The sequence below is a fragment of the Pinus tabuliformis genome, chromosome 9, assembly GCF_031772625.1.
Source record: "Pinus tabuliformis cultivar Carrire ecotype Pingquan chromosome 9, CPIR1, whole genome shotgun sequence".
In the NCBI taxonomy this organism is placed as follows: Eukaryota; Viridiplantae; Streptophyta; class Pinopsida; order Pinales; family Pinaceae; genus Pinus; species Pinus tabuliformis.
This window is the reverse complement of record NC_142307.1, coordinates 191,560,969-191,588,898: the sequence shown is the minus strand read 5'-3', so window position 1 is coordinate 191,588,898 and position 27,930 is coordinate 191,560,969. Positions and strand designations below refer to the sequence as shown.

The following is a 27,930-nucleotide window of genomic DNA, read 5'->3' as shown; positions in this document are numbered from 1 at the left end:
TGATCATGATTTTGTCTAGTCAATTATAGCAACCTCGATTCTGGAGACCAAATCAATGGCCAAATAAGACCATATGTCTACGGTAAAATCTGGAAGAGCGTCTCCTAATAATAATGAAAAATAAAGATGAATTTTTGTAGGTTCAAGTTGAAAGAGCCAAATCACACGACCTTATTCAGATTTTTTAGTTGTCATATATAAACAATCGCAATAAACAACTAACCATATATTCTCTATATATCCGTATCTTATAGATTCCAAAGATTAATTACACGAGACAATATAGATGATGGCGCTTATTAAATTGGTTTTCACCATTACTGTTAATTAAATACAATTACTAGAAAAAACTTCTCTAATCAGAAACTTGGCATATCACCCAACAATTGCCTGATTTTCTGCCATACATATCAATTTACATCTTCCTCAGATTATCAAGTCTTGCTTGTAGATCATCATCAATACCTGGGTCCTCGGCACTAGTTGCAGTTGCTTGGACAACTTTGGTCGGTGCTGCAGGTGCAGCCACTGAAGTTGCTGGAGCCTTTATCAGCTGCAATATTTTAACTTGATGTCAGTAAAACATATCATTGAAAGAGTAAAGTAAATCTAAATCATCTGGAACATGATTTGACAGAAGGAATACATCCATAAGAATAACAAATGGAAAAGAAATCAAACCTGAGAATCGATATCAATTCCAATCTCATCTAAAACTTGACTGACAAGTTCTTCTGTTTCTTCTTCTTCTTCATCTCCTTCCAAAGCATCATCAATTGCATCACCCATAACCTCTGTAACCATTTCCATTCGTTCATTTTGTCTCTCAAATTCTTGCATTATTTTCTGCAATGCTGGTAAATTCATCTGCCTGTTCATCTGCCTCATAGCTTTGGTGACACCCTTCATTGCCTCCCCCATGCTTTGAGTTGATTTAAGAGTCTGCCACAAAAATTCCCATTGAGATCAAAGCATAAATGTACTCTCTAAATCTTTGCTATTAAAAAACATAAATTTGGTTTAGAAGGAAGAACTGTGATAAATTGGGAGACTCAAAAAGAAGTATGCCAACTAAATTTTGATGGGACTTTGAAGGGAAATCCAGAAACAGCGAGATATAGATGACACATTATGGAAAGCAAATGCAGGGTAAAGTTAGTAATAAGTATAGCACGAGCCTCTGGTAAAGCTTCAGATTATTAGGAAGAAATGGATTGTCTGATGATCATGGGACTCCAGCTCAGCAAATTCTTTTGAGTTAAATAAATGATAGAAATGGACTCTTTAAGATTATAATTTATAATGCATATGTTTAGTAAACGATATTACCTTGACTGGAAGTTACAACATACCCTAATGTTCACCAATTCGAAATAATTGATGACTTACTATTTAAGGTTATCATTTTTATTCAACGGATGTACCTTTTGTTACTTCACCATCATCCATCTAAAAATTGCTCCTGGCACGTATTTTGGCACATATTTTAGAAATCTCTCATGAGTTTCTGTGAAAAGATCTTAATCTACCCTGCGTTTCTACTGGCATAACCTCTGAGGTCATTGTCAATATTTTCCCACAAATTTCTAGTTTCTTTCTGACTCACCTATCTACTTGCCTATCAGTGTCTGGAATAGCTCTGTCCATCTTCTCAATAATAGGTTTCGGCAATAGCCACAATAGAACCAATGTTATCTCATTGATAGGAGACACAACTTAGAACAGGAAGTATATATTCATTACATATATCAAACAACAAGATAAAGGATGGAGAAAAGAATGATTATGTACATAGGGGAGGTTTATGGTCTCTCAACAACATTCATACTTATAATTCTTCCATACGGAGTGCTTTAACAAAACACCCGTTATATAATAACCAGCATAATCTGTTACACAAGTTGTCACAATCTAAGTCAACTAGGTCCATTAGCTGTTTAAATCAAGTAGCTGAGTCAATGTACTTGGTTGACCTATTGTTAGAGATGACAAACTTAGCCTACATACTAGTTGACTTGGGCAGATCTGGTCAACATACTGGCTGCTGTCAACCATCAAGTTCAATTGCTCCATTGTTACCTTCTTACTTGTTACATTCAAACTAGAATCACACCAAACCATCTGTAAGTTGGAGACAATCAGATAAATTAAAATGCAAATTAAAGCATGACACTCATGAAGATAACCATACCTGGATGCGGAGAGAGATGCCTTGAAGCTGTGACTTCAGTGCATAAAATTTTGTTATTTGATGCCTTGTTCGAATTAGATCCTTTGCCATGACCTTCACAGCAGCCTGACGAAGAAAAATGGTTGATTTAGAAACAAAAGATGGCCAAATTTCATCCAAATTCCTTGGAACAAAAATGCTGTGAAATCTATGCATAAAAACTAATTTAAATTAGGATAATATCAAGACAAGCTATCAACCTAGCCATGTGACACAACAAATTGAAAGAAACATTTAAAAGGCCTTGTGCTATGCAGAAATAAACTTTTATTCATCTCCAAATAAACAATAAGCCAGTGCTTTCTATTGCATACTATTCAAAGAATAAAAGTAATTATTTGTTAGTCATTTCAACATAATATAGAAAACTAAAGCAGGGCTACTCATTGTCCAATTTATAAACTTGTTGAAGATCAACCTAAAGCAAAAAAATTAAAATCTTAGCCAATGTAATTTCAAAGCGAAGAACGAAACCATCCCTTGGTGGATTTTATAGAGAGAAAAAGAACAAAGATGAAATTGCTTGAAAGGAATGACAAAGGGGGGAAAGGCAATTAGACAGCCAACTAAGGGAAGATTGCAAATTCAATAAGGGATCCAGGAGAGGGCTTTGTGTTAAGAGAAAAGCTAGAGCTTCAAATATTCCAAAGACAAGAAGTTACAAATAAAATGGATATAACTGGAGGTGAGAAATATAGACAAGGATCAAGAAAGAGAAAATAATTTGGATAAAATAACTGGGGGTTTAATGTAGACATTCCCAAATTGTAATTGAGAAGCTAAAATCAAAGAGCAGTATCAGACAAGCATAGAAACACCAAAAAATAGCGAAGACAAGCCAACAAAGGCCAACGAAGGAATGTCAATTACTTATGAGGACCATCAAAATGAAGAATGCACCTTGGAATACTTGAAATCGAATACAATCCTGAACACGTGTTGATTCCTTCTTCAAGAGAAAAAATATCGCTACAACACAAGTTAGCTGTAAGGAAATTTGAACAAGGCTCATTGTCCAGCACTGACTTGGCATGTTTACTAAGGAAGGCTAGCAATTCTCTGGAAGCTTAAGTTGGTACATCTAGAATCCTTCATTAGGGGATACCTAGGAGACAAAATGCTAGCTGAGATTCCGTAGACTCCCTTAGAGGGGAAAATCAAGACGTGTTGAATCAGGAGAAATTCAGTGTCATCTATGTAAGGGAAAAAAGGGGTCTCAAGATATCTAGACAAAGCCAGCATCTTGTTGAATAAAAATAGACTTTCATAACAATAAAACCCAAGGACAGGCCATACACTTGGAAGAACAGGAGCTTTCAATATGAAGGGTGTGCAATATGATTATTGTTCAATAATGTTGGATAATACTGAGAAGTTCAAAAAAACTATATTAATGTCCACAAATGACCAAAATAGGTAAATGGTACTTGGACATTGACAACAGCAATAAAGAGCGCCTATAGCATCTCCTAAGCAGTTCTAATCTACAGTTTAAGGAAAGAAATAATGAGCAGGCAATCTCCTAAGCAGGTATAATCTACAGTTTAAGGAAAGAAATAATGAGCAGGCAATAAAAATAAAGAGAGAAAACCCAGAAAGGTAACCCTAAAAGTTAAAGTAGATAATGTTCCAGTCGAGGAAAGACTCGTAGTAATAACGCTGCACCATGACATTTCAGAAGCCACTGAAACGATGGAAAACAAGGGAGAACAGTTCTTGGCTAGCCACTACATCAAAAGAGGAATCATCATCATCCACCAAAACAAATGTGGCAAGGAAGGCATATTTAGATTTCAAAAATGTGGTTATACATCATGACTTGCAGTAAAATATGTAACAATAGTGTATGAGGGCCAGCCGAAGCAAGAGACAAAGATACATATTCTAACAATAACTAAAACATGTGAAATCTCAATCAAAAGTACGAAAAGAGGAGATGCTAGAAAAAAATTTATCGGAAAGTATGAAATCTCAATCAAAAGTACGAAAAGAGGAGATGCTAGAAAACATTTTATCGGAAAGTAAGGAGCTATAAAAAATAAACCCACCGGAATGCACATTTTGGTTTCAAAAGTTCCAAGATGAGAACTAGTCCCACAGGAATGTACATTTAGGTTTCAAAAATGTGGTATTAACTTTACACATCATAATTTGGTTAATAGCATAGAACAGTGATGGTAAAAGGGTTCACCCAGGCATAAGACAATGATATGCATTCTAACGAATAAACTAAACCATGTGATATCTCAATTGAAAGTCCCAAATGACAAGATGCTTCAAAACATTTATACACAAGGAAAGAGCTATAAGAACTACTTCCATAGAAAGGTACATTTAGGTTTCAAAAATGCCAAGACGAGAACTAGTCCCATAGGAATGCACATTTAAGTTTCAAAAATGTGGTTTACACATCCTGATTTGGATAAACTCATAAAACAATGATGATCTGAGGGTCAACCTAGGCATGACAAAGAACTACATTCTATCAAATAAACTATAACATCTGAAATATCAATTGAAGTCCCAAATGAGGAGATGCTTCAAAACATCTCTAGGAAAGGAAAGAGCTAAAAGAGAAGATGTGAAAGGAATAGGGTATTCAATAGGAAGGTACGACTATGAAGAGTTGATTAGAGAAGATGTTATTTGAATAAAATGGAAGCATTAAAAGGAAGTAGGAAATCTTTTGGAAACAAATATCATGGATGAAATGGCTTAAAAAAGAAGATAGATACACCACTTTCTTCCATAGGGCTACAATACAAAGGAAAGATATTGATATGATTACCAAACAAAAGAAATATGGTTACCCCCTAGAAACAACAAAAACATGAATGGACTACTTGAAAACATATTTAGGAGATGACAAGCGAGATTCTTCCAACACCTAATCATACAAAGAAGAAAACATAGAGAAATATAATAAAAATTAATGGAATACATGATGGAGGAAAAGTTAAGAGAGATGATATTATCTGCAAAGGGTTAGGTCCCACACCTAGATAGAATCCAGGTTGAAATTTTCTTATAACCTTTCTTTCCAATAGCAAAAGATTGCACTGAAGCAACAATAGAAGAATCATCCCTTGATGGGGGTGAACCAACAACGAGATAATTGGCCTCAGGGCTTTCCCCTCCTCACACGTGGCGAGCATGCTCCTCGTCTTAGTGGGTATAATTCGATGTGAGGACCGGCCTCTGAAGTCTCCAGAGGCAGTGGGTATAGTTATAATGTTATTCAAGCACATTTGGATGGTTGATGCAAACTGGGAGATGAGCAGTGAATGTAGTGTGGCAAGTTTGAATAGGGGTTGCCATGCGAGCTCGGCCTGGAAGCTGAACGGGCAGAGAAGAGCTACGACGGACCTTCATGCAACTATTTGTGTTCCAGACAGCTCTCAGGCATTTATCTGGGACCCCAAAGCGCACTTACTTTTCTCAGTAGATCTCCTTCTCGGTCTTGGATCTGCAAGTGGAAGCACCAACTCTTGTCAATGGTACATGCCCCTATCCTGTTTGTCATTAGGTGGCTTTCAGATACTCCTTCCTTTTGGCTTTGCTATGAGTTCCCTGTTCTGGTGGTGTTAATATATTGGTTACAATGTGGGGAGGGGTTTCTGTGCTCAAGAAATTGGGTTTTGGGGTTGTGGCCATCCCTGTGGGTCGTACATGGTGTAGGGTCTTTCTCTTTCTTTTTCAGGTTGTGGTGGAGATGGGGTGTCCAACAATTTTCGGGTGGGGACGTCTCTGTGTCCCTGAGGCCTGCTTCCTTTCTATTGTTTGTTGGTCTATGCAGTCTTCAGTCCAGCCCCACTTTGAATTTGGTTCTCTATGTATGTTGTCCTAAAGCTAAATTCAATTTATATCGGTGCCTGGTTGGTTGCAAAGAGTTGTATGTCAAGGCATCTTTGTTGGGGTGGGAAAGTAGTTCTTGTTTCATAATCCTCTTCATTGTTAGCAAGAGCAACCCGAGGTCAATCAAATTTTCCGCCACCCTTAATTACAGTGGGGTATGTCGTGCATTGGAGTTAGATTTTGTTAATTTTAGGCAACAATGGTATGTTCTATGCTTTAGAGCAATTTTACTTCAATTTCTTTATGAGCCCAATATCAATTTCAGTTTAGCAATCACATAAACATGTAAGTAAAACGCTGATAGAACATAAACATAAACAGTAGAAGACAAGCCAAGACAAGAGGACACGACATGTGGCACCAACTAGGGACAAACCCCATTGTGGGGAAAACCCTTGATCAAATCTTCTTTTAGTCTTCAATAGTTCAATAGAGAGAGATAATACAATTTACAAATTCCGATAATTTATAACAGTAGCAAAAGAGCCCTAACCAAAAAAGTCAATGCTGGTCAACAGGGAAGATTTCTTCCTCAATTCAGCTCAGTCAAACCCAATCAACTTCAGCCTCCAACAAGTCTAATCAGCCCAAAACAGTCTGAAAAAGTCCAATCAAAACTGGTCAACAAAAGTCAACCCTGCGGCCAGCCCTAGTACAGTCAAAGCTAGTCAAACAGGAGGTCAAATTACCTTGGTTCTTGTGCCCAGATCTTCGGCTTGCTAGGACAGAATTCCTCCACCCAAAATCACACCAAAAATAGGTCAACGCTTGGTCAATGCAATCAAAACAACCTCCTGCAAATTCAGTCAACACTGGTCAACAGATGGAACAGAAAAGTACAATCCTGCGCACATGTGGAGAGCTACCCAAAAATCTGTACCCAATCATGTGAGGGGAGAGAGATGTGTGAGAATTTAAGTGTGTCCAAATGAGGATGAGGCATCATGTATTTATAGGCTAACGTTGAGGATGATTAGATGTGACTATTGGGCTTCTGAGCCCACATGAGTTTGCTGGCTGACCTTGACAATTTGTCCATAATCAAAATAAATTCCTCACTTCATTTGTACATGTCAAAATGGGACGATCTTTAGATCAATCCTACACCTCTCTGAGAGAGGAATCTAATAAAAATATCAATTGTCATAAATAAGATGACCCATGTGGAGTTTGGCCCTAGTTGCCAATTTTAACACTCCCTCTCAACTAGGGAGAACTCCCCCTGCTAATCCATATGTCAATCTGTATTATATCTGCCATCCATGCACTGTTATGTTGAATTATGAAGAAGAAGAAGTGATAGAGAATGTATCATACCATTCTCTACTGACCCGAAGTCGGTTCCAATCAAAAGAGAGTGTCTCATACCACTCTTACTGACCCGAAGCCAGTTCCCATTGATCCCAGATCAATATCGGACATCCTAGCATAAGGAGTACGGTAGTACACAATGCGTCCATCGGTAGTACTATGGTCCCTATCCTAATTTCCCTACTCATTGGCCAGATGAGAGGTACTTCCCATGAGTCCCAGACTGCATGGATAAGATGTCTCAGCAGGAGAAGGATGAACCACTCATCTTGCTCACATGTCGCCAAGGGGTATCACAAGGAAAGGATGAACCACTCACCCTGTACACAACAAACCACTAGGGGAACGCTGGACCACTCACCCTATGGTTGCTCACCGCTCCAAGAAGTACCCCAAGCCCCCTAGAGCTCCCAGAGCACAATGTCCATCTCATACCAGACCCTCATAAGAGGGTCTCTCCACGACTCCCAATTGTTCTCGAAAGGCCAAGAATTTGACCTTCACCAAGGGCTTTGTAAGAATATCGGTGACCTGCTCATCAGTCCCAATGTGATGGAGCCTTATTGCTCCTCGTTGTACCATATCCCGAATAAAGTGGTTCCTGATATCTATATGCTTGGAGATCATGAAACACGGGATTCTCTGATAATCGGATCCCACTTTGGTTGTCACAAGAGATCACAGTGGTATGCAGCACATGTCCAAACAGCTCACTGAAGAGCTTCCTCAACCAGGCAGCTTCACAAGAGGGCATACTAGTAGTTATGTATTCAGCCTCGGTGGTGCTCAAGGCAACTGATTTTTGCTTCCAGCTCATCCAGGATATCGAAGCAGAACCCAAACAAAAACAACATCCATAAGTGCTCTTGCAATCCATCGCACTGCTAGCCCAATCAGCATCAGAATAACCATGCAGCCTCACATTTCCGGCAATGTATCTCAGTCCATGAGTGATTGTGGCCCGAAGATATCTCAGAAGATTCTTGGTAGCAATCCAATGTATATGATGAGGCTCAACCATGTATTGGCTCAATGTGTTTACTGCAAAACATATGTTCGAACGAGAGTTCACCAAGAACATCAGTGTTCCTATGAGTTACGACGATACTCAGAACCATTTCCCAATTCAAGTCCAGCAGCACTACCACAACTTCTTAAAGTTAAGTTCCATTAGAATAATCACAGGCATGCAGTCCACCATCCCAAATCTCTCTAATATCTTCACAACATATTTTCTTTGAGAGAGTAAAATTTCAACTGGGTTTTGCCAGACCTCCAACCCTAGGAAATAGTGCATCAATCTTAGGTCCTTCATCTCAAATTCAGCAGCCAACTCTCTCTTACATTTGAAAATGAGAGAGTCTGCACCTGTCAGAAAGAGGTCATCCACATAAAGTACCAGAATGAGAGGTTTATCATTTTCAACCTTAAAGTAAAGGTTCAGATTGGCTTCATTTCTAGGTGAATCCCAGCTTCATTAAACAGCTATCGATCCTCTCATACCAAGCCAAGGGTTCTTGCTTCAATCCATAGAAAGCTTTCTTCAACCTGCATACATGAGATTTTCGATCATGAACTTCAAACCCCTCGGTTTGTTCCACATAGACTTCCTCTTTGATTAAACCATGCAAGAAGGCGGTCTTGACATCCATCTGATGTAGGTTCCATCCTTGCGAGGCAGCGAGGGCTATGATCAAGCAGATGGTGGTGTATTGGGCAACAGGTGCAAATATCTCATGGTAATCTACACCTTCCTTTTGAGAGAAGCCTCGAGCAACAAAGTGAGCCTTGAACTTTTTTGCACTCCCATCAGCTCCATGCTTAATTTTGTAGAGCCACTTCGAAGTGACAACTGATTTGTCCTGGGGTCTAGGGACCACATCCAAACATCATTCTTCATAATTGACTCCTATTCTTTATTCATAGCATCCTTCCATACTTGTTGCTTCATGGCGTCTTCGGATGATGAAGGCTCATTTTGAATGATAGTGCTCATGGCGATCAAATATCCCTGGTACCTATTCGGCTTCTTGCTTTCACGGAAAGTCCCATTTGGTGCAATGTGCCTCTCACAATCTTCGAGAGTCTCCCTAAGCCATCAGGGTCTCCTCCTGGAGGAGGAAGGCTCATGAGGGAGCAGATCAATAGGATCCATAGGTTCATCAACATCAGGCATCGTTTCGTCCTCTTTTTCACCTTGATTTCCTGTGTCAGCTTTTTTGTCCTTCCTTAGGATAGGAAGGTTGTTGATCTTCCTGAGGGCCATATCTTCGTCGAAGGTGACATCATGACTTATCTGAACTTCCTTTTCACCAGCCACATAAATTCTATATCCCTTAGAATTTTCAATATAGCCCACAAAGATTCATTTCTTCCCAAATGCACCCAATTTGCTTCTTTTCTCTTTCGGCACATGAAAATATACGGGGCTTCCAAAAATTGAAAATGAGAGACATCAGGTTTCTTACTAGTGAACATTTCTTCAGGAGTCTTTGAATCCAATGCTTGATGAGGGCATCATTTTTTAACATACATGGTGGTATTTGCAGCTTCACCCCATTGAAACTTCGGAAGGTCTTGATCATGAAGCATGCCATAGACAGCTTCTACAATAGAGCGATTCTTCCTTTCAACCACACCATTTTGCTCAGGAGTGTATGGCATTGTAGTCTCCCTCTTAATGCCAGCTTCTATGCAATAATCTTGGAATTCATTGGATTCATACTCGGTCCCATTATCAATCCTCAATATCTTGATTTTCTTCCCGGATTGGTTTTCCATCAAGGCTTTGAAATGTCGGAACCAGGTGAACGCTTCATCCTTCTTCTTCAAGAAGTAGATCCAGGTCTTGCGAGAATAATCATCCACAAAGGTGAGATAATATAAGTATCCTCCCAAGGATTTTACAAGCATCATACCAGATATGTCGGAGTGGATCAATTGCAATATGTTTGTGGTCTTGCTATTTCTTGAGGGGAATGGTCTCCTTGTAAGTTTACCTTTGGCACATCCCGGACATACACCTTCATGCTCTACTTTGAACTCGTGCATACCTGTCACCATTTGTCTCACATCGGATAGGGCCTTATAATGAAGATGGGCGAACCTTCGGTGCCATAGTTCAGATTGTAGAGATGTGCCGCAGGACATGGCTCCCAATGGACTTCCTCCAACTTGATACAAAGTGTCAACCCTGAACCCAAGAGTAAAAGCATCTTTGAAATTTCTTTTCCAAACACGTACCTTTCCATTGATAAAATCCACCTTGAATCCTTTATCTTCCATCGCTGAAATGGACACCAGGTTCTTCTTGAGATCAAGTACATATAGTACTTCTTGCAAATGAATAGTGTTACCTTGATTCAATTGAAGGGTAACATTCCCTACTCCCTTCACGGGATAGGTGGCATCGTCTCCAAGGATGATCTTCAAATTTGTCTCCTTTCTATCAGAATAGAGAGGGCTTCCTTGTATCCGGTGAAGTGCCTTGAGGCACCACTATCAATCAGCCAATTTCCCAAAGTGTCCAAAGGAGAGGCAGTGGAGAGGGCCGATATAAGATAGTACTCTTTTTGCTTATTGTTAACAACATTAGATTCAACATATCTTGAGTTCCTTGATTGCTTGGAGGATCGACCATTTCCTTGATGTCCCGCATTCCTTTTTCCTTTGCCATTGGACCTGCCATTCCTTTGATCGTTGTTGTTGTTGTTGAAGTTGCCCCTGGAGTTGTTATGATAGTCATCATCTCGAGGTGTATCCCTTTTATTAGGACACTCCCTTGCATAGTGGCCAAACTTATTGCAAACAAAGCACCTGCCCTTCCTTCCTCCCTTAGATCCAAGCTTTCCATGGAAATGACCTTTAGACCCTGTATTATTCCTCCTTTTGGCATGAGCGGGTAATGCAGTGGGGTTGCTTCTATTAGAAGGCATCTCTTGCTCTACCATACTTGTTTATTCTTGAATGCATCTCGACATCAATTCTTCAAACCCTAGAATTCGATCATTGTTGAGTATAGTGGTTCTAAATACATACCACTCAGGTGGGAGTCCTCCAAGGGTGGTGAGAGTAAGTTCCCTGTCAGGAATGACTTCTCCAATCAAGAGTAGATCATTCTTGATCTCAGTAATCCTCAAGAAATAGGATTGAATGTCCTTGTCCTTGCCCTTCTTAATATCCTTCAACTTATTCTTGAGAAAGAGAATTTGATTAGCATTACTAACCTTGAACATGTCGACCAACCTATCGTATATCTCCTTGGAGGTCTTCAATTCAGAGATATAGGCCACCAGATGCTTGTCAATGGAATCCCTGATAATCTTCTTCGCTTTGACTTCAGCCTTATTGTACTTGGTCTTCGCAGCAGCCAGTGCATTTGAAGGAGGCTCAGGGATTTTACCCTGCACATAATCCATCACTTCCTTCTCTTCCAAGGTCAAATCAAGAGACATCTTCCATCCATGATAGTCAAATTTATCATGGAGCTTGTCTTCAGCTGAGAAGTAGGATGAGGAACCCATTGAGTCTTTTGTCCTTGTCCAACTGTCTTTGGCGATTTCTCTTTCACTCTTACTTGGGCTTTGTCTTCACCTCAGCTCTGATACCATGTTAATTTTAGGCAACAATGGTATGTTATATGCTTTAGAGCGATTTTACTTCAACTTCTTTATGAGCCCAATATCAATTTCAGTTTAGCAATCACATAAACATGTAAGTAAAACGTTGATAGAACATAAACATAAATAGTAGAAGACAAGCCAAGACAAGAGGACACAAGATGTGGCACCAGCGAGGGACAAACCCCAATGTGGGGAAACCTTTGATCAAATCTTCTTTTAGTTTTCAATAGTTCAGCAGAGATAGAGAGTACAATTTACAAATTCTAATAATTTATAACAGTAGCAAAAGAGCCCTAACCAGAAAAGTCAACGTTGGTCAATAGGGCAGATTTCTTCCTCAATTCAGCTCGGTCAAACCCAATCAACTTCGGCCTCCAACAACAAGTCTAATCAGCCCAAAACAGTCCGAAAAAAATCTAGTCAAAACTGGTCAACAAAATTCAACCTTGCAGCCAGCCCTAGTATAGTCAAAGTTGGTCAAACAGGAGGTCAGATTGCCTCGGTTCTTGTGCCCCGATCTGTGACCTGCTAAGACAGAATTCCTCCACCCAAAATCACACCAAAAACAGGTCAACGCTTGGTCAATGCAGTCAAAACAGCCTCCTGCAAATTCGGTCAATGGATGGAACATAAAAGTACAGCCCTTCGCACGTGTGCAGAGCCGCCCAAAAATCCGTACCCAATCATGTGAGCAGCAAGAGATGTGTGAGAAGTGAAGTGTGTCCAAATGAGGATGAGGCATCATATATTTATAGGCTAACGTTGAGGATGAATAGACGTGACTATTAGGCTTCTGAACCTACATGAGTTTGTTGGCCGACCTTGACAATTTGTCCATAATCAAAATAAATTCATAACTTCATTTGTACATGTCAGAATGGGATGATCTTTAGATCAATCCTACACCTCTCCAAGAGAGGAATCTAATAAAAATATCAGTTGTCATAAATAAGATGACCCATGTGGAGTTTAGCCCTAGTTGCCAATTTTAACAGTTATTCCTCCTATTCGTCTGGTCTGCAGGTCTCTCGTTTGGGTTCTTGTGGGTGGCGTCACCGCAGGGGTTGGCGACCATTTTGGTTTTCAGGTCTGGGATATTCTTGTGTTTATAGATATTGCTTGGCAAAGAGGTCAACCTCGCGAAGGAGGTGGTTAGCAGGGGCAGGCAGCGCATAGAGCAGTGAGCGACAGCTCATCTACTGCAGACTCGGTCAATATGGAGCGAGAGGGGGAGCTAGCCCAGGACCAAGGACACTCCCCAGGATGCGTGGATGTGTCGGTCACCTCGAAATCGCTAGCTGAGCAGTTGAGAGGAATCCAGGCCAACCTGGACATCCTCAGGGAGCATAGATACAAGGGCAGGAGCGCACTGGTGGCATATATGAACGACATCCAGTTCAGTCAGAACAAGATTCGCGAGCCGCTAGCTAACTTACGCAATAGCCAACGACAGACTAATGACCACCTGCATGAATTGGAGGCCAGAGTGGAACACATTGACTTCCATATGCATGAGCGATCTGGCCTACTTGTAGTGCCTCCTTTGCACCCTCATCTACCTCCATGATATGTTGTTTACAGGTTGTCTTTTAATTTTGTCTCTCTTTTAGCATGTATGTATATTCAACCTATCGGAAATAAAGGTACAATGGGAAAATCTTTTTCATACTTCGGCTCTCCCAGCTAACAAATCCAGTGGGCGTGAAGTCAGGGAGCCGTTGAGACTCATTTTGTAATATATATTTTCATGACAATATAATAGAAGCTCTTTGATCAACGACAAAAAACAATAGAAGAATCATAAAGCTATCAACAAGTCCTTACCATTAAATGGTAAACATTCTTAGCTTAATTGAAAAAATGGCAGACGCAACTTTTCTAGATGAATATAGGTCTATGTTGCACAAAAGTTCTAGGAACCCAGTGTTTTGGGTCGTACCCATACTTGAAACTCGACAGAAACTCGACCATCATGTAATCATCTATGAGAGTTAATATAGACTTGGTTTTTCTTTTAAACTGCCATGTATCGATCTTATTCCCCTTTTTCTTGCAAAATAATGTGTTATTAACTTATTTATAATTTTGTTATATATATATATATATCGGCCTTCTATCTGTCTTATTCCCTTTTTTCTTGCAAGATAATGTGTTATTCACTTGTTTATAATTTTTTTGTTATATATATATATATATATATATATCAGTGTTTTTAAAACCGGAACCGGTGACCAGACCGATCCACCTAATGAACTGGTTTACCGACCAGAACCGGGACTGGTTTGGTCTAAACGAACTGGTTTTAGAAAAATACATTAAATAATTAATTTTTAATGAAAAAACTATTTTTAAGATTTAAAACCATGATTCCAAGCCAATAGAGACAAAATATGCAAAGATTGCTCATTTATATACCATGTAAAGGTGAATATATCAAAATGGCACCGAGTGCAATACATATCATCAACAAAATACATAAGCAATGAGGCTCTAAATGGCCTCTAGAGTCAAAAAAAAAGCCTACAAACTATGGGGCCAGTGGCCTACTACAAGACTCAAGTCTACATATATGATAATAGTGATCAACAGTATCACTTGAAACTTCTCATGAGTCATCATGATCAAACTCAGTTGGTTGAGTCTCGACTCCCAAACTTTGTAGTCACAAACTTCTCTATTGGTTCAGTGACTTGAGTCTCCAACTTCTGAAGGTATTCTACCCTAATATGCCCTATTATTTCATTTGGTGCTCCACATGGCTTTACATGGCCTCCTATCCCAACCAAGTGTTGCTTGAACCTGTTAATACCCCCTCCTTCAATGGATTTTTGGCAATATTTGCAGATCATTTTGCCATCAATCATATCATAAAGAGCCCATGCAGTATCTCTGGATTTTGGAGGCATGATGACTACTACTTAGCTTAAACTCTGTTGTTCCACTACTCCAGCAAAAACTCAACACTCTCCAAGCTCCCAAGAAAATTCACAAACACTCCAAATGAGATGTGTGAAACAAATGAGAGGGAGAAGGGCCTCTTAAAGGCTTGGAGAGGGTGTTTTTGGAAGGAAAGCACCCTTAGTTTCCCTCCAAAACCCCTAAAACATACTCAAAAAGTCGTTGATTGGGCTCGTGGTGGGCTTGCCTCCTAACCGGTCGGTTCCATCCTAAACCGGCTGGTTAGGGCTGGTTAGCTGCATTTTTCGGCGAAGGAGGGTGTCTGACCGGACTTTTTGACCGGTTTCAACCGGTGGGCCTACTAACCGGCCGATTAGACCAGTGACCAGTTAGCTGGGCCGGTTTTGAATACTATGATATATATATGACATTTCAGCCGACATTTCCATTTTTGGGAGGTGATGTTTCTAAACATACCCGTTTTGGAAACTCCGAAACTTTTCAGCATTCTGTGCAACTTAGATATAGGTTAAAATCACTATGCAACATGGTGTATATGCTATTTTAAAAATCAATTATTAATAATCTGGAAGGCACTCTTTCTAAATATCGTTCCCTAGAATAAGGGATTTTAGCAAAGCACTAAAAACAGCAAATCAACCAGACAAATTGAAGGGATTCAAATGACCTTGGCAATATATCCCCTCAAACATCTCCAATTGGTGGATGATACTCTTGATTGCATGGTTACAGATTACAGAGCTGAAGTAGAGGAGAAAAATCCTAGATATTGCCTTCAAACCAATTGAGAATTTATCTAATGTTGAGCTCCACAATGCTGGACTGATAACTATGTAATCAGGAGCTCCACAGTGAAGCACAGTAATGCAGCAGTAAATTGGAAAGGAACTTTGCACAACATATACACAAGGTTGCATTCTTGGACATATAGATGGTTAACCTTGACAAGAAGATTGCAACTTATAAAATTACCGATTTACCTCTGTTCACTGGTACCTATGAGAGTTCAAGAACTTGAAAAGGAGTGAAAGGAACATTTTTAAAAGAAAACATCTGGGAGGGCAGGAAAATGCACTTATTGGCTTGGGACAAGGTAGTCAGACCAAAATATATAGGTCAGACAGAGACAAGTACATTAGATTTGTTATATATCGCCATTAGTGGCTAAGATGCTTAGGAGATTCATTTAACAAGCATTATCAACTTCATGCATGACTTCCTAAAGCAACATATGACCCATGAGCATAACTGAATGACCTCTTTAGAGTGTAGCAATTTCAAAAATGAGATAGCATGTGGAATAACAAGATCCAAGGAAAACACTCAATACAAAATCATACATTCCAGGAAACTAAGAATGGGAATCAACTTTCAAGATGGGTCATGGAACCAGCATCCTCTAGAAATAGATGACAAGAATGAAAGGAGTTCAAGAAACGATCAAAGTAAAAGATGGTTAAAACATAATGGATTACTAGCTAAGAAACCTGAACCTCTTGGGGAAGATATGAATAAAAAAATGGAAAAGCTCAAAGTGGCAGTAGTATATCTTAAGGAGGGAGGAAGAACTCCCTAAGGGGAACACTAACTGAAAGAAGAATTATGTATGATAATAGGATTCAGGAAGGCTTTCCTTAAATGAGGAGGACCAAGAAAAAAGGGAATTCACGGAGAAAGCTATGTACAATGTTCTACTAAGTTCTCACAGATAACAAGAGTTTACGGAGAATATGATAAGAGTTTTCCCAAGAACAAAGAATTTATTTTGGATCAAAAAGAAGGCATATTTCTACTATGTCATCCTATGAAAATGATTAAATAGCCTAGCAGAGGCTAAAGTTCTTATCATAGGCATGAAGGTGCCCCTTGAGTTATGGGTGTTTAGGCCATAGAGTAGTAATAAAAGAGGAAACTAAACTTTTTATCAAACTTCTGAGCACCAAATTTTCAAATTCTCAAAAACTGGATTCTTAAAACTAAAAATGATGAAATAAAACTAAAGAGGTGTTTGAAGATAGAAATTTATGCATGTGAGGAGAACAAGTAAAAATCCCAAATTCCCAATAATAAGTTGGATATATTGCAATCAAAATTCCATGGGGAACCGATCAGCAAGGCCACATCAAGGGTGGCCTTTTTAGCACCACGGAGTGGAATTATTTATGATTATGCTAGTTAATAAAAGCATATAAGAACAGAACTCCCATGGATTTATAATTACATCATAAAGCCAAGGAAGATTTGGGATAACAAAACACTGACGGTATGAGAAACTTGCACAAGACCAAGAACTATGACTTGAAAGTACTCTCGGAAATTAATAACTCAACATGGGTGGGATATAAGATAGACTATCCACAAGTAGCAGCTGTCTTCCCATTGGAAGAACCAATGGCTCTCAGTATATAGATGAACTCAAAAGTGTACAACCAGACAAGTTTTGGATGATCAACTCAGGGAGCTGTTCTTCTAATTTAGAAGAGAATGCAGGACAGTTGTGGAGCCAGTCCTTCATAAATAAGAGGCCTGAATACATCAAGTTACCATCCAGGAAGCAGGAGACAAACGAAGGCAGAGCTGAAAACAGTAGGATATACTATATAGGGGCAAAGGAAGAAATATGAACATGGACATAAAGCATACACGTTTGGGATGTTGGTTCATCCCCTGAAAGTAGGTTTTCAAGATGGTCCAAGGTCACTTCAGAAAGAAATGATAGTCAAATGCAGCTTTCATCCTTAACCTTTGTACCAGTGTTCCACGGGGACACATTCCTCGCTCACCCACACTCCCGGGACGGGAAAACTCCTAGGGAAACGTTTCCCCACATCCCCTTTTTTGGGGAAACTCCAGGGGGACTTTTTTCTGGTAACGAAAAGCATCCCCCCAAATTTTATTGCTATTGCTAATAACAATTAAAAACATAAAAAATGAAAATGCCCCCTGAAGGATAAATTAAAACTTTAAAACATAATCATTCACATTTCTCATTAACCCTATGATTTTACCTTGCCGCCCGACATTTTCCTTCTATTGTTGCTCGACATTTTACCTTGCCGCCCAACATTTTCCTTCTATTGTTGCTTGACATTTTACCTTGCCACCCGAGATTTTCCTACTGCCCCCACTCAACATTTTTCATCTGCAATTTTCTGTGATTTGGATTTACCATCGACCGGGGGCCTGAGACATTTGGAGCTATGATTTTCATTTTATGACTCGGAGCTGTCGGATTGGAGCTGTGATTTTCATTTTGTGAATTGGTGTTAAAAATATGCAACTACGGTCAAATTCAACTTTGTACAGATCCCTTAATGGAGATAATATTTGCATTGAAATCCTCTTTTTGAGAGGACCAAAATCGACCCAGAGATCACTCAAATCGGATAAGGGAAAGTGTATTTATGAATAAAAACCCACGTGCATATTTGATAAGGTTAGACCTAAAGCAAAGTGGACCATCTTGGAAGCTATAAATACAAGAGACCTCTACCTCATTTGGACACAATCATGAGACACTCTTCTATCTTGGTTTTTGGCTCGCACAGGTTTGAGGCTCGTCTGTGGAGGAATAGGTTCACTCTGAGGTGAAATTGCAGGGTCCGAAGCTCGCATTTCAGATCTAGGGTTTTGGGCCACAGTCGCAGGAACAACATAGAAGGATCTCAACCACAGTCGCTCCCACAAAGGCTCATGCATGCTACTGGAGTCTTCCAGTTGCATGGGCAACTCACTGTGCATGCAACCGGGAGTTAGGGTTTTCACAATCACAGTCGCTCACTCGCCACAGATTAGATCCGGCCCTAGTCGCTCACTCACCACAGATCAGATCTGGCCCTAGTCGATCGCTTGCCCGCCAGGCTTAAGGGTGCAACTACGCTGCTAAAATCGCTCAGATGACTCCTCCATGTGACTGGGAACTAAAAGATGAAATCTCAATTGTCCGCAGGGTTCGGCAGTTCACTGCAGTCAATAACAATTCAGTACAAACTTCAGAATCAGTATTTTGAGTATAAGCTTTGTTGTGTTTATTTCATGGATATGGTAGTTGTTTTCGCTAGATATGGATCCTTGTACTCTCTTTTGCCGAATCATTTGATGACAATCTATAAGAAAAATAATTTACAAGGGTTTTCCCCATAGTCGGTTTTGCCCTGGTCTCCAACCAATCTTGGTGTCTCTATGTGCGAATGTTTTTCTTCTATTGTTCCTTTTTGTTTAGTTGCATTGATGATGATGATATTATTCTTTCTAAATAGTTGCATATGTTGTTGAATAATAATGTATATCTCAATAATGTTATGATGTTATGGGGTGAACTTAATGTGTTAATGATGAAATGCAATTATCAAGGCAAAAAACGATATAGCCCTAAGAAAAATTAACACTTCGAGCCACCAGGTTGGAGCTGTGATTTATTATATAGTATTTTTTGATAAATTTACTAGTATTTCATTGCTTTCTATGTTTACTTTTAGTTTAGTATTCTATTGCTATTTTAGATTTTAACATAATGTCATTGTCATATGATAGAATTTACTTTCGATGTGCATTGTGTAATTTCAATTGTCAAATGATTAATTTATTTTATATGTACCTTGCATAATATTAATGTTCATTGCCAAATGATAAATTTAGACAGAACATTGCATAATGTCAAACGATGGATTCAATTTAGTAATTTACTTTTAGATTTACAATTTTACATTAATGATTGCAGAAATGTCAAACGATAATTATGATTCATAATAGTCTAATATGAAATTATGATCATATTTAGATGTACATTTCATAATTATTAAGATTTACTATTTACTAACTTAGCTATTGAAATATTATTGGGATTTATTTCTTATTTCTATATATTAAATTTTTAATAATTTTATAATTTTTATGACTCTGACATCCCTCTGTTTCCCCGAAATTTTCCTAAATTTTAGGGTTGCTTATATACGTCCCCCTTGTGCGTATCCCCACTCCCGTGTTTCCCTGCCCCGAAAACTTGATGGAACATTGCTTTGTATTGTATATCACATTACTGTAGATTGCTTTATGAAGTAAAGTTTTATTATAATGGTCCCATGAGCTGATATTGCACATAAATTATAATGAATTTGATGACATATTCCAATAGATAACAACATTCAAGCACAAAAGTGCATAGGAGACATTTTCAGCATCATTTTTTCTATATAGCTAAGATTGCATATAATGATACCTAGGGAGAAATGATATGCACAAATGATACCTCGGGAGAAATGATATGCACAATATCTTAGGAGCAAGCTAAATAAAGTATGTGCTGCATAAGCAATTGATAATAAGTTTGTTTCCAGCTGCATTAATGAGCTCGGGACCTAAGTTAGCAAACAGCTGCCGTCTATGAAAATAAAAAAGTAAATACCACCATGTATGAGGATGGTGGTTAATTAAAATGCATATCCTATAACATATGTCTTCATAGTGTGGAATTCTCAACAATTGAAAAGTTTACCAATATAATAACAGAGTACACCATCCAGATTAAAAGGAGAAACAGTGAAATTGTTTCAATTGCTAACAAGGTTTAAAGAAAAGATAGCCTCTCAATAAGAAACAAACAAAAAAATAATCATTATATAGGAAACACACCATTTGCCCTTGCTTTGCGGTCTTCTTAATCTCTGTAATAAGCTTCTTCTCCTGGTTTTGTAAACCTTGCCTTTCCCTTTCTATTTCACGAATAGATCTGTCTAGCATGCGTTTGTTCTCCCGCAGAAGCTCTGCATGGAGGAAAAAACAACAAAATTCCATTTTCTGATTCTTAGTGGATTCAGGAACCCAAACCATCATAAATGAAAAACTGGGAGCAGTTTTACAGGTTCTTTAGTCTCATCAAGTCTGTCTCAACTGTAGACCTATGTCTGGTTAACAAGAGCATATTGTATGCTTCTAAGAACTTTGAAATCTTTGTCTATTTCTTCCAAAATATATTGAAATATTTAATGAAAAAAGGGAAACGTTCTAATTTCAAAAGAGTTTTTCTATTGCAAAATATGCTAATGTGAAAATTTTAACTAAATTATAACAGAATTTAGTAAACATGATAACTATATGCCCAGGGTATATATAGGCTAGTATCAATATTCGACACTTTATTATAGACTGTGGCAAAAAATAATACCACAAACAGTGTTTTTCCTTTTCAAATATGCAATTCCTGCAATCTAATCTATTGAAATGTGAACTGGTTTCCCGCTTCAATGATATTGAAATTAAAGATTTGTTCATATCCTGGTGAAGCTCATGGTGATAGAAATACTTGCTTTTCAGAAAAATTAAGTGAAACTTGCCTTTCTAAGATGAGTGTATGCCTTTCTAGAAGGGAGTATAAGACAAGATTCCACATAAACTCTTCAAAATTGTACAGATGTTAGAATGAGTTTATTAAACCCTACTGATTGGTGGATCCAGAGATGCATACAAACAGAACATTAATGCACGCACAAGTCCTTTAATCTTCTTTGGGTAAAAATTTCCCAGCCATCACTTGTAAAAAAAAAGGTTTCCAAGCCATCAAACTTGCTGTCATAACAATACCATGTTAATCATTTACAATTGCTACAGTGGAGTGGGAATGATAAGGATACAAATGAAAATTGCCTGCAAGTACTTCACAAATTCAAGTTTATTGGAGATGAAATTGCATCAGGCTTATGAAACAGAATAGAAAGCCTCTATATGACGAAATCCCTAACAGACCGAATCTACTTGAAGTAGCAATTGTGTTAAAAAAAATTACTGAAAAGAAATATAAATTTACGAACAACAAAACACAAATCATAGACACACAATGTTTATCCTAGAAAACCCAATCCAGGGAAAAACCAGTAGCAGAATATTCTATTAGTGTCCCTTCTCCAAACCCAGCCAAGCCGACCAAGTGAGCCTTCACCGCTCACATCCCTAGCACTCTTACAATGGAGTCTTTCCAAGACTTTTAAAGGCTTCATACATGCAACTAATTGGCACAAAACTATGGGACATTAGGAAACCAATTCCACCATTGTTACCTTGACTTTTTCATCAAATCAAGTTTACATAACAAACCCCGCCCGCCACCCCTTAAAGTTTGACTCGGGTTTCCCTTGACTAAATCTGGCCAAGTAAACCAACACCACTCACCTCCAGGCCCTATCCCCCTCAAATTTTATATCTAAGGAATCTGGTAATTCGGCATGCCCTCCTATCACCTAGGTCTAACCCCAGACTTTATTGGTAAATTCTCAGGGATACACATGCCTTACCATGTCCTAAACCGTATGCCCATTTATATTTAAAACATTTTCAACTTCATTATAATATTTATTTTTATTCATTGTTGTTGTTTACAATACAACAACCAACATCCCTCTCTTCCACAAGTCACCCATTTCACCACTGAAAATCTACAATCTGAAGCAAACAACCCATGATAAATCATCTCAATGAAACATTTTGCCAAACACTTTGCATGCATCCTTGACATAAATATAATATCAACAGGAGGCTTGGCATGGGTTTTCTTGTACGCCTCCTTGCACATATCCATGGCTCTTGTTGTACTCAACACCCTCAATCCAGCTACCACAGTTGCTCTCCCTATTGGATTGTGTTAACCACTTGACATATGATGTCAGCAGCATAAAGGGTTCCTCCCTGAACTCTGATACAAATTGTTAAAAAAAATACTGAAGAGAACTATAATTTACAAACAACAAAACACAAAACATAAACACACAAACCTAGAAAACCCCAATCAAAGGAAAAACCAGTTAACAGAATATTCTATTAGTGTCCCTTGGCCAAACCCAGCCAAGTGAGCCTCCATCGCTCACATCCCCGACATCCTTTCAATGGATTATTTCCAAGCCTTTTAAAGGCATGCAATCCACAGGCACAAAACCATGGGCAACCAAAATCACTAATGTTACTTTGACTCTTTCATCGGTCAAGTTTACCTAACAAATTGTACAATTTACAGATGAAAAAAAGCACCAAAATTGTTGATCATTTGAATGTATTTAACAAATTGCTAATGGTGGTATTGTTCTTATGGGGAACAATGTGTCTTGTAAGATTGTTGGGGTTGGAAGCATTAATATTAAAATGCTTGATGGTGTTGTAAGGACACTAAGTACATGAACTTGAAAAGAATTTAATTTCTTTGGGAGTTTTGGATTCTGTAAGTCAAGGTGGAGCACTAGAAGTGTCCAGGGGCATCCTAGTGGTTATGAAGGCTACAATATTTGGAAGGCAAAGCTCAAAAAAATGAAGCAATGGTGGTATCTAAAGAAGCTAACAAATCTACTCAATTATGGCATTAGCAGCTAGGTCATATGAGTGAAAAAGGGCTAAACATATTGATAAACCAAAAATTACTTAGATATTTGAAATCTTTGAATTTGAATTCTTGCAAACATTGTGTCTCTGGGAAGCAGTTTAAACAAATGTTTATAACAAGGAGTCATACAAGTAAAGGCATTATTAATTATGTCAATTCAAATGTGTGGGGCCATCTCCTACAGTATCTTTTGGTGGAGCCTCTTATTTTGTAACATTTTTAGACTGTTACTCTAAGAAGTTGAGGGTCTATGTTCTAAAAAGGAAAGTTGATGTGTTTAATGTATTTAAACAATTTGGAGTTCTGGTTGAAAAGAGAACTGCCAGGGCAATCAAGGGCTTGAGAACAGATAATAGAGGCGATTTTATGTGTTGAAGTGTTGAAAAATATTGCAAGGAAGTTGGGATCGAAAGGCATAAAACCAAAGGATACACTCTCCCAACAAAATGGCATGTCAAAACACACAAACAAGACACTTATAGAGAAAGCAAGGAGAATGCTCAGTAATGCCAGTTTGCAACAAGAATTGTGGGCAAAAGCAGTCATCATTGCCTGTTATTTGGTAAACCGGTCACCATCAGTTGTAATAGATTGTGAAATTCATGAAGAGGTATGAGCGGGTCATCCTTGTGATTACTTAGATATAAAATTTGTGGTTATGAAGCTTATGCCCTTACTCCTAAAAAGAAACGTTCTAAGCTAGACCCCAAATCAAAGAAGTATTTTTTTGTTGGTTATAATCATGTAGTTAAAGGATATAGATTGTGGGATCCCACTACCCACAAACCATCATTAGCAGAAATGTAGTATTTGACTCTCTCATAAAATCAGACAATGTAGAAGTTGAAATGACACAAGAACAAGTATGACAACATTAAGAAATTCAGTTGGAGACGCAGCCATCAACAAAAACAAGGAAGCGAGATGAAGCTTCTGAAGAAGAAGAAGTTAAGGATACAGATGTCAGAAAATGTATAGGGAAATATGGAAGGAGATATAAACTGGAAAGAAATCCTTCTAAGAGGTATGAAGATTATGTTTCATCTGTTGCTTTGATTACTAATGATGGGGAACCTTCGTGTTATAAGGAAGAAATGAATGATATCGAAAGAGCCAAATGGAAAATAGCAATGAAAGGAGATATGGATACCTTGGAGAATAACAAAACATGGGACCTAGTAGAATTCCGAATGGAAAGAAAGGTTGTTGGGTGCAAGTGAGTCTACAAATTGAAGAAAGGGTGTTGATGGCAAAGTAGAGAGATACAAAGCAAGACTTGTTGCAAAATATATCAAATGGAAGGTATTGAATTCCATGAATTATTTTTTCTTCTTGTCAAGCTTGTCTCTATTCATGTCGTAATAGCACTAGTTGCTCTATTTGACCTTGAGTTAGAGCAGTTAGATGTTAAAACAGAACTTCTACATAGATATTCGAATGATGATATATATATGAAACAGCCAAAAGGATCTGTTCAAGATCATATGAGAAGATTTGACTGCAAGCTCAAAAAGTCATTATATGGCCTAATGTAATCTGCTATGCAATGGAACAAGAAGTTTGATTCCTTCATGGTGAGACAAAACTTTACTAAAAGTGAGTATAACCAATGAGTTTACTTCAAAAGTTTAAATAGCACATCCATTATCTTATTGTTATATGTTGACAATATGCTTGTTTCAAGCAAAAGCATAGTTGATATCAATAGGTTAAAGGATCGTTTGGCTATGAATTTTGATATGAAGGATCTAAGAGCAACAAAATAAATTTTGGACATTGAAATACACAAAGACAAAAAAAATGGTAAGCTTTGGTTATCACAACAAAAGTAGGTGGAGAAAATGGTCATGAAGATTGGTATAAATGATATGAAACCTGTAACTATCCCTTTTGCTTCCCATTTTAAGCTTTCTTCAAGATTATGTCCTAGTAGTAAAGAAGAAAAGGATTATATGTCTCATGTACCATGCCAATGCAGTTAGATGTTTAATGTATGTGATGGTATGTACTAGACCAAGTATTTCACATGCATTTGGTGTTGTCAGTAGATACATGGTAAATCTAGGAAAATATCATTGGGCAGCAATGAAATTGGTGCTTCGAAATCTTAGAGGATCAAGTAATTATTGCATCACCTTTGATAGTTGTAGCAATACAGTCTATGGTTATGTTAATCAGAATTTGCAACTAATTTGGACAAAGGAAGATCTATTTCAGGTCATTTCTTTACTCTAGCTAGAGGATCTAGTTGGTTGTCAAAGCTTGAAAAAATGATTGCTTTATCCACTACTGAAGCTGAATATATCACTGTCTCACATGCATGCAAAGAGGCAATTTGGTTAAAGATTCTTTTGTCTGAGTTACCAAATAAGCAAGACACAATGAATGTATTATGTGATAGTCAAAGTGCTATACATCTATCTAGTAATCCAACTTATCATAGCAAGAGTAAGCAAAGTGATATTACATACCACTTTGTATGAGAGGTTATTAATGGAGGAGGAGCAAATTTTAAAAATATTCATAGTCAAGAAAATTGTGCAGACATGTTCACAAAACAATACTATTAGAGAAGTTACAGTGGAGATTGGTTTCTCTTGGCTTGCAGAAAAGGTGATCAGCAAGGTATCAAGAAAATTGCTGCCAAGGTGAAGATTGTTGGTTTGTGACAACAAAAATGATGCTCTCCTCAAGGATGACTGTTCAACTTCCAAAACGTGGGGTGAGGCAGGGTGTAGTGGGGTGGGGAGAGCAGGGCAGAGGTGGTTCCAAAATCAAATCGTGCCTGTACACATTATTCAACGCATGGGGAAGGGGTTGTGGTGGTTTCCAGAATCAACTCTAGCCTCGTCTACATTCTCCAATGCATGCCAAATTGTACTGTGGTGGTGAACCATGTAACCACAACCCCACAAATTCTTGACCAATAGAACAGCCCTGTGTGTGAATCTCTCAAATTGTCTTTCATCTTTCTTTGTTCCCTGCACTTCAAATTCTGGTGTGCTGGCTCCAAACCAGTAATAACGAAATAGCCAAATCTGATATAAAAGTGTTGAACGTCTTATTCGACTCTTGAAAAGCTACATGACAATACCATTCAAAAAAAACGGAAAAGCCAAATAATCCGGATCACACATGCATATAATCCAACCAGCTTGCAGTACCACCCGCTTGTGCTCAAACAAAAAGAGCTTTGCAATGATGGGGAGCAACCAAAATAAACTGCATTTCATGTAATCCAGTCCCAAAAAATTCTAAAATCCTTGGAATTGCACATCACACACTTAACTGTGTCTGCCTTGCAACAGACTTCAAAACAGCCATCCGTGATTAAGATGGCCCTTAACTGCTAGACTATTGTGAAGAACCAAGTACCCAAGAACTTGAGTCTAAAAGAAAAGCATAACAGGTAGACACTTTGACATATCCGAATCCACCATATTCGGTGATCATGAGCATTCCATTTCTGATTAATGTCATAGGCTATTGATCAACTTGATCTAGCTTTATCATAAAGCTTCTTTTAGTATTGATCCATAAACGACATCCCATTAAACCACCTCCAAACCTTCCAAATCGGCCCACAAGAACCATTATTGTTCCGTGTCAAAAAACGCTTCGTCTCTCATGCACTACCAGACTCCGACATTGGAAAAAAAAAAAAATTTGGGTCATTTGGAAAATATATATTATAATACAACGGTTCAGAATTGAAAAACCTACATGAATTAATCATACCAAATTTCCGCATTCAAAAATTTACTCGAACCATTCTGAAATCTAACTATTTCAATCAATGATAACGGTTGATAAATTGCAAACCCACATGGATTCCACACTGAAATTGTCGATCCAAATAGCTTTCGAAAATCCCCCAAAAAAAAAAAAATCTCTAAAACTAGCATAAGCGATCATCCATTGAATGATTTCCAAAAATTCAACAATTGAACTTTTAAATTAAAACCCCTCAAACAGAAGATCAGACCCAGCAGAATCACAAATTAATTAAAAAAATAAAATAAAAATGCTGTTTGAATCGTGCATAAGAAAGAACCCCAAGGATGGTATTACCTGCAGGAGTCTTCTTTTTTCCGAAGAGGAAGCTCATATCGATTGCAGATGATCACAGACCTTGATCCAACCTAAAATATAACCCTTCAAATCGGAGACTTTTTCAGTATAATTCAACAAAAATTCTTCAGTTTGCAAGAAGCCAAGGAGAGGTAGTGTGACTTTCTGATAAACTCTTCAAAAACCAAAACGTTAAATATTCGAGATGGGTTGAAAAAGATGCTCTGCAATGGAGAGAATTATCTTGTTGACCACAATCATACGGCCCTGTGCCCTCCGCACAGCTGCTCGATGGATTCTCCTCCGTCCAATTAGGCCACCGAAAGAATGAGAACTTGCAATCGAATGCTGGACTTGGGGGCCTTAGATCTCCTTTTCAGAAAGTTTGAACTATTAATATTTTCTTTAGGAGCAAGTATTTAGCGTGCCATGCAAAAGCAAATTGGGTGGATAGAAGGTGTAAACTAATTAACCTAAATTTGGAAGGAGTCAATAATAAATTCTATAGCAATGCAAGCCGACCCAAAATTCATGGTATCCAGTGTCGGTAACGCCTTTTA

The 27,930-nt window shown here is 38.2% G+C and overlaps 1 protein-coding gene across 1 annotated transcript; it reads right to left on the bottom strand.

Annotated features, from left to right (window-relative positions):
• Positions 1 to 211: 211 nt before the first annotated feature.
• On the bottom strand, positions 212 to 27,930 carry LOC149147791 (vacuolar protein sorting-associated protein 2 homolog 1). The gene is made up of 5 exons (XM_089441209.1): positions 27,371 to 27,930; positions 20,569 to 20,699; positions 2,192 to 2,296; positions 682 to 942; positions 212 to 553 (listed from the first exon to the last, which is right to left on the bottom strand). The coding sequence occupies exons 1-5, from the start codon at positions 27,405 to 27,407 to the stop codon at positions 416 to 418; spliced, it is 672 nt and encodes a 223-aa protein (XP_089297335.1). The 5' UTR covers positions 27,408 to 27,930; the 3' UTR covers positions 212 to 415.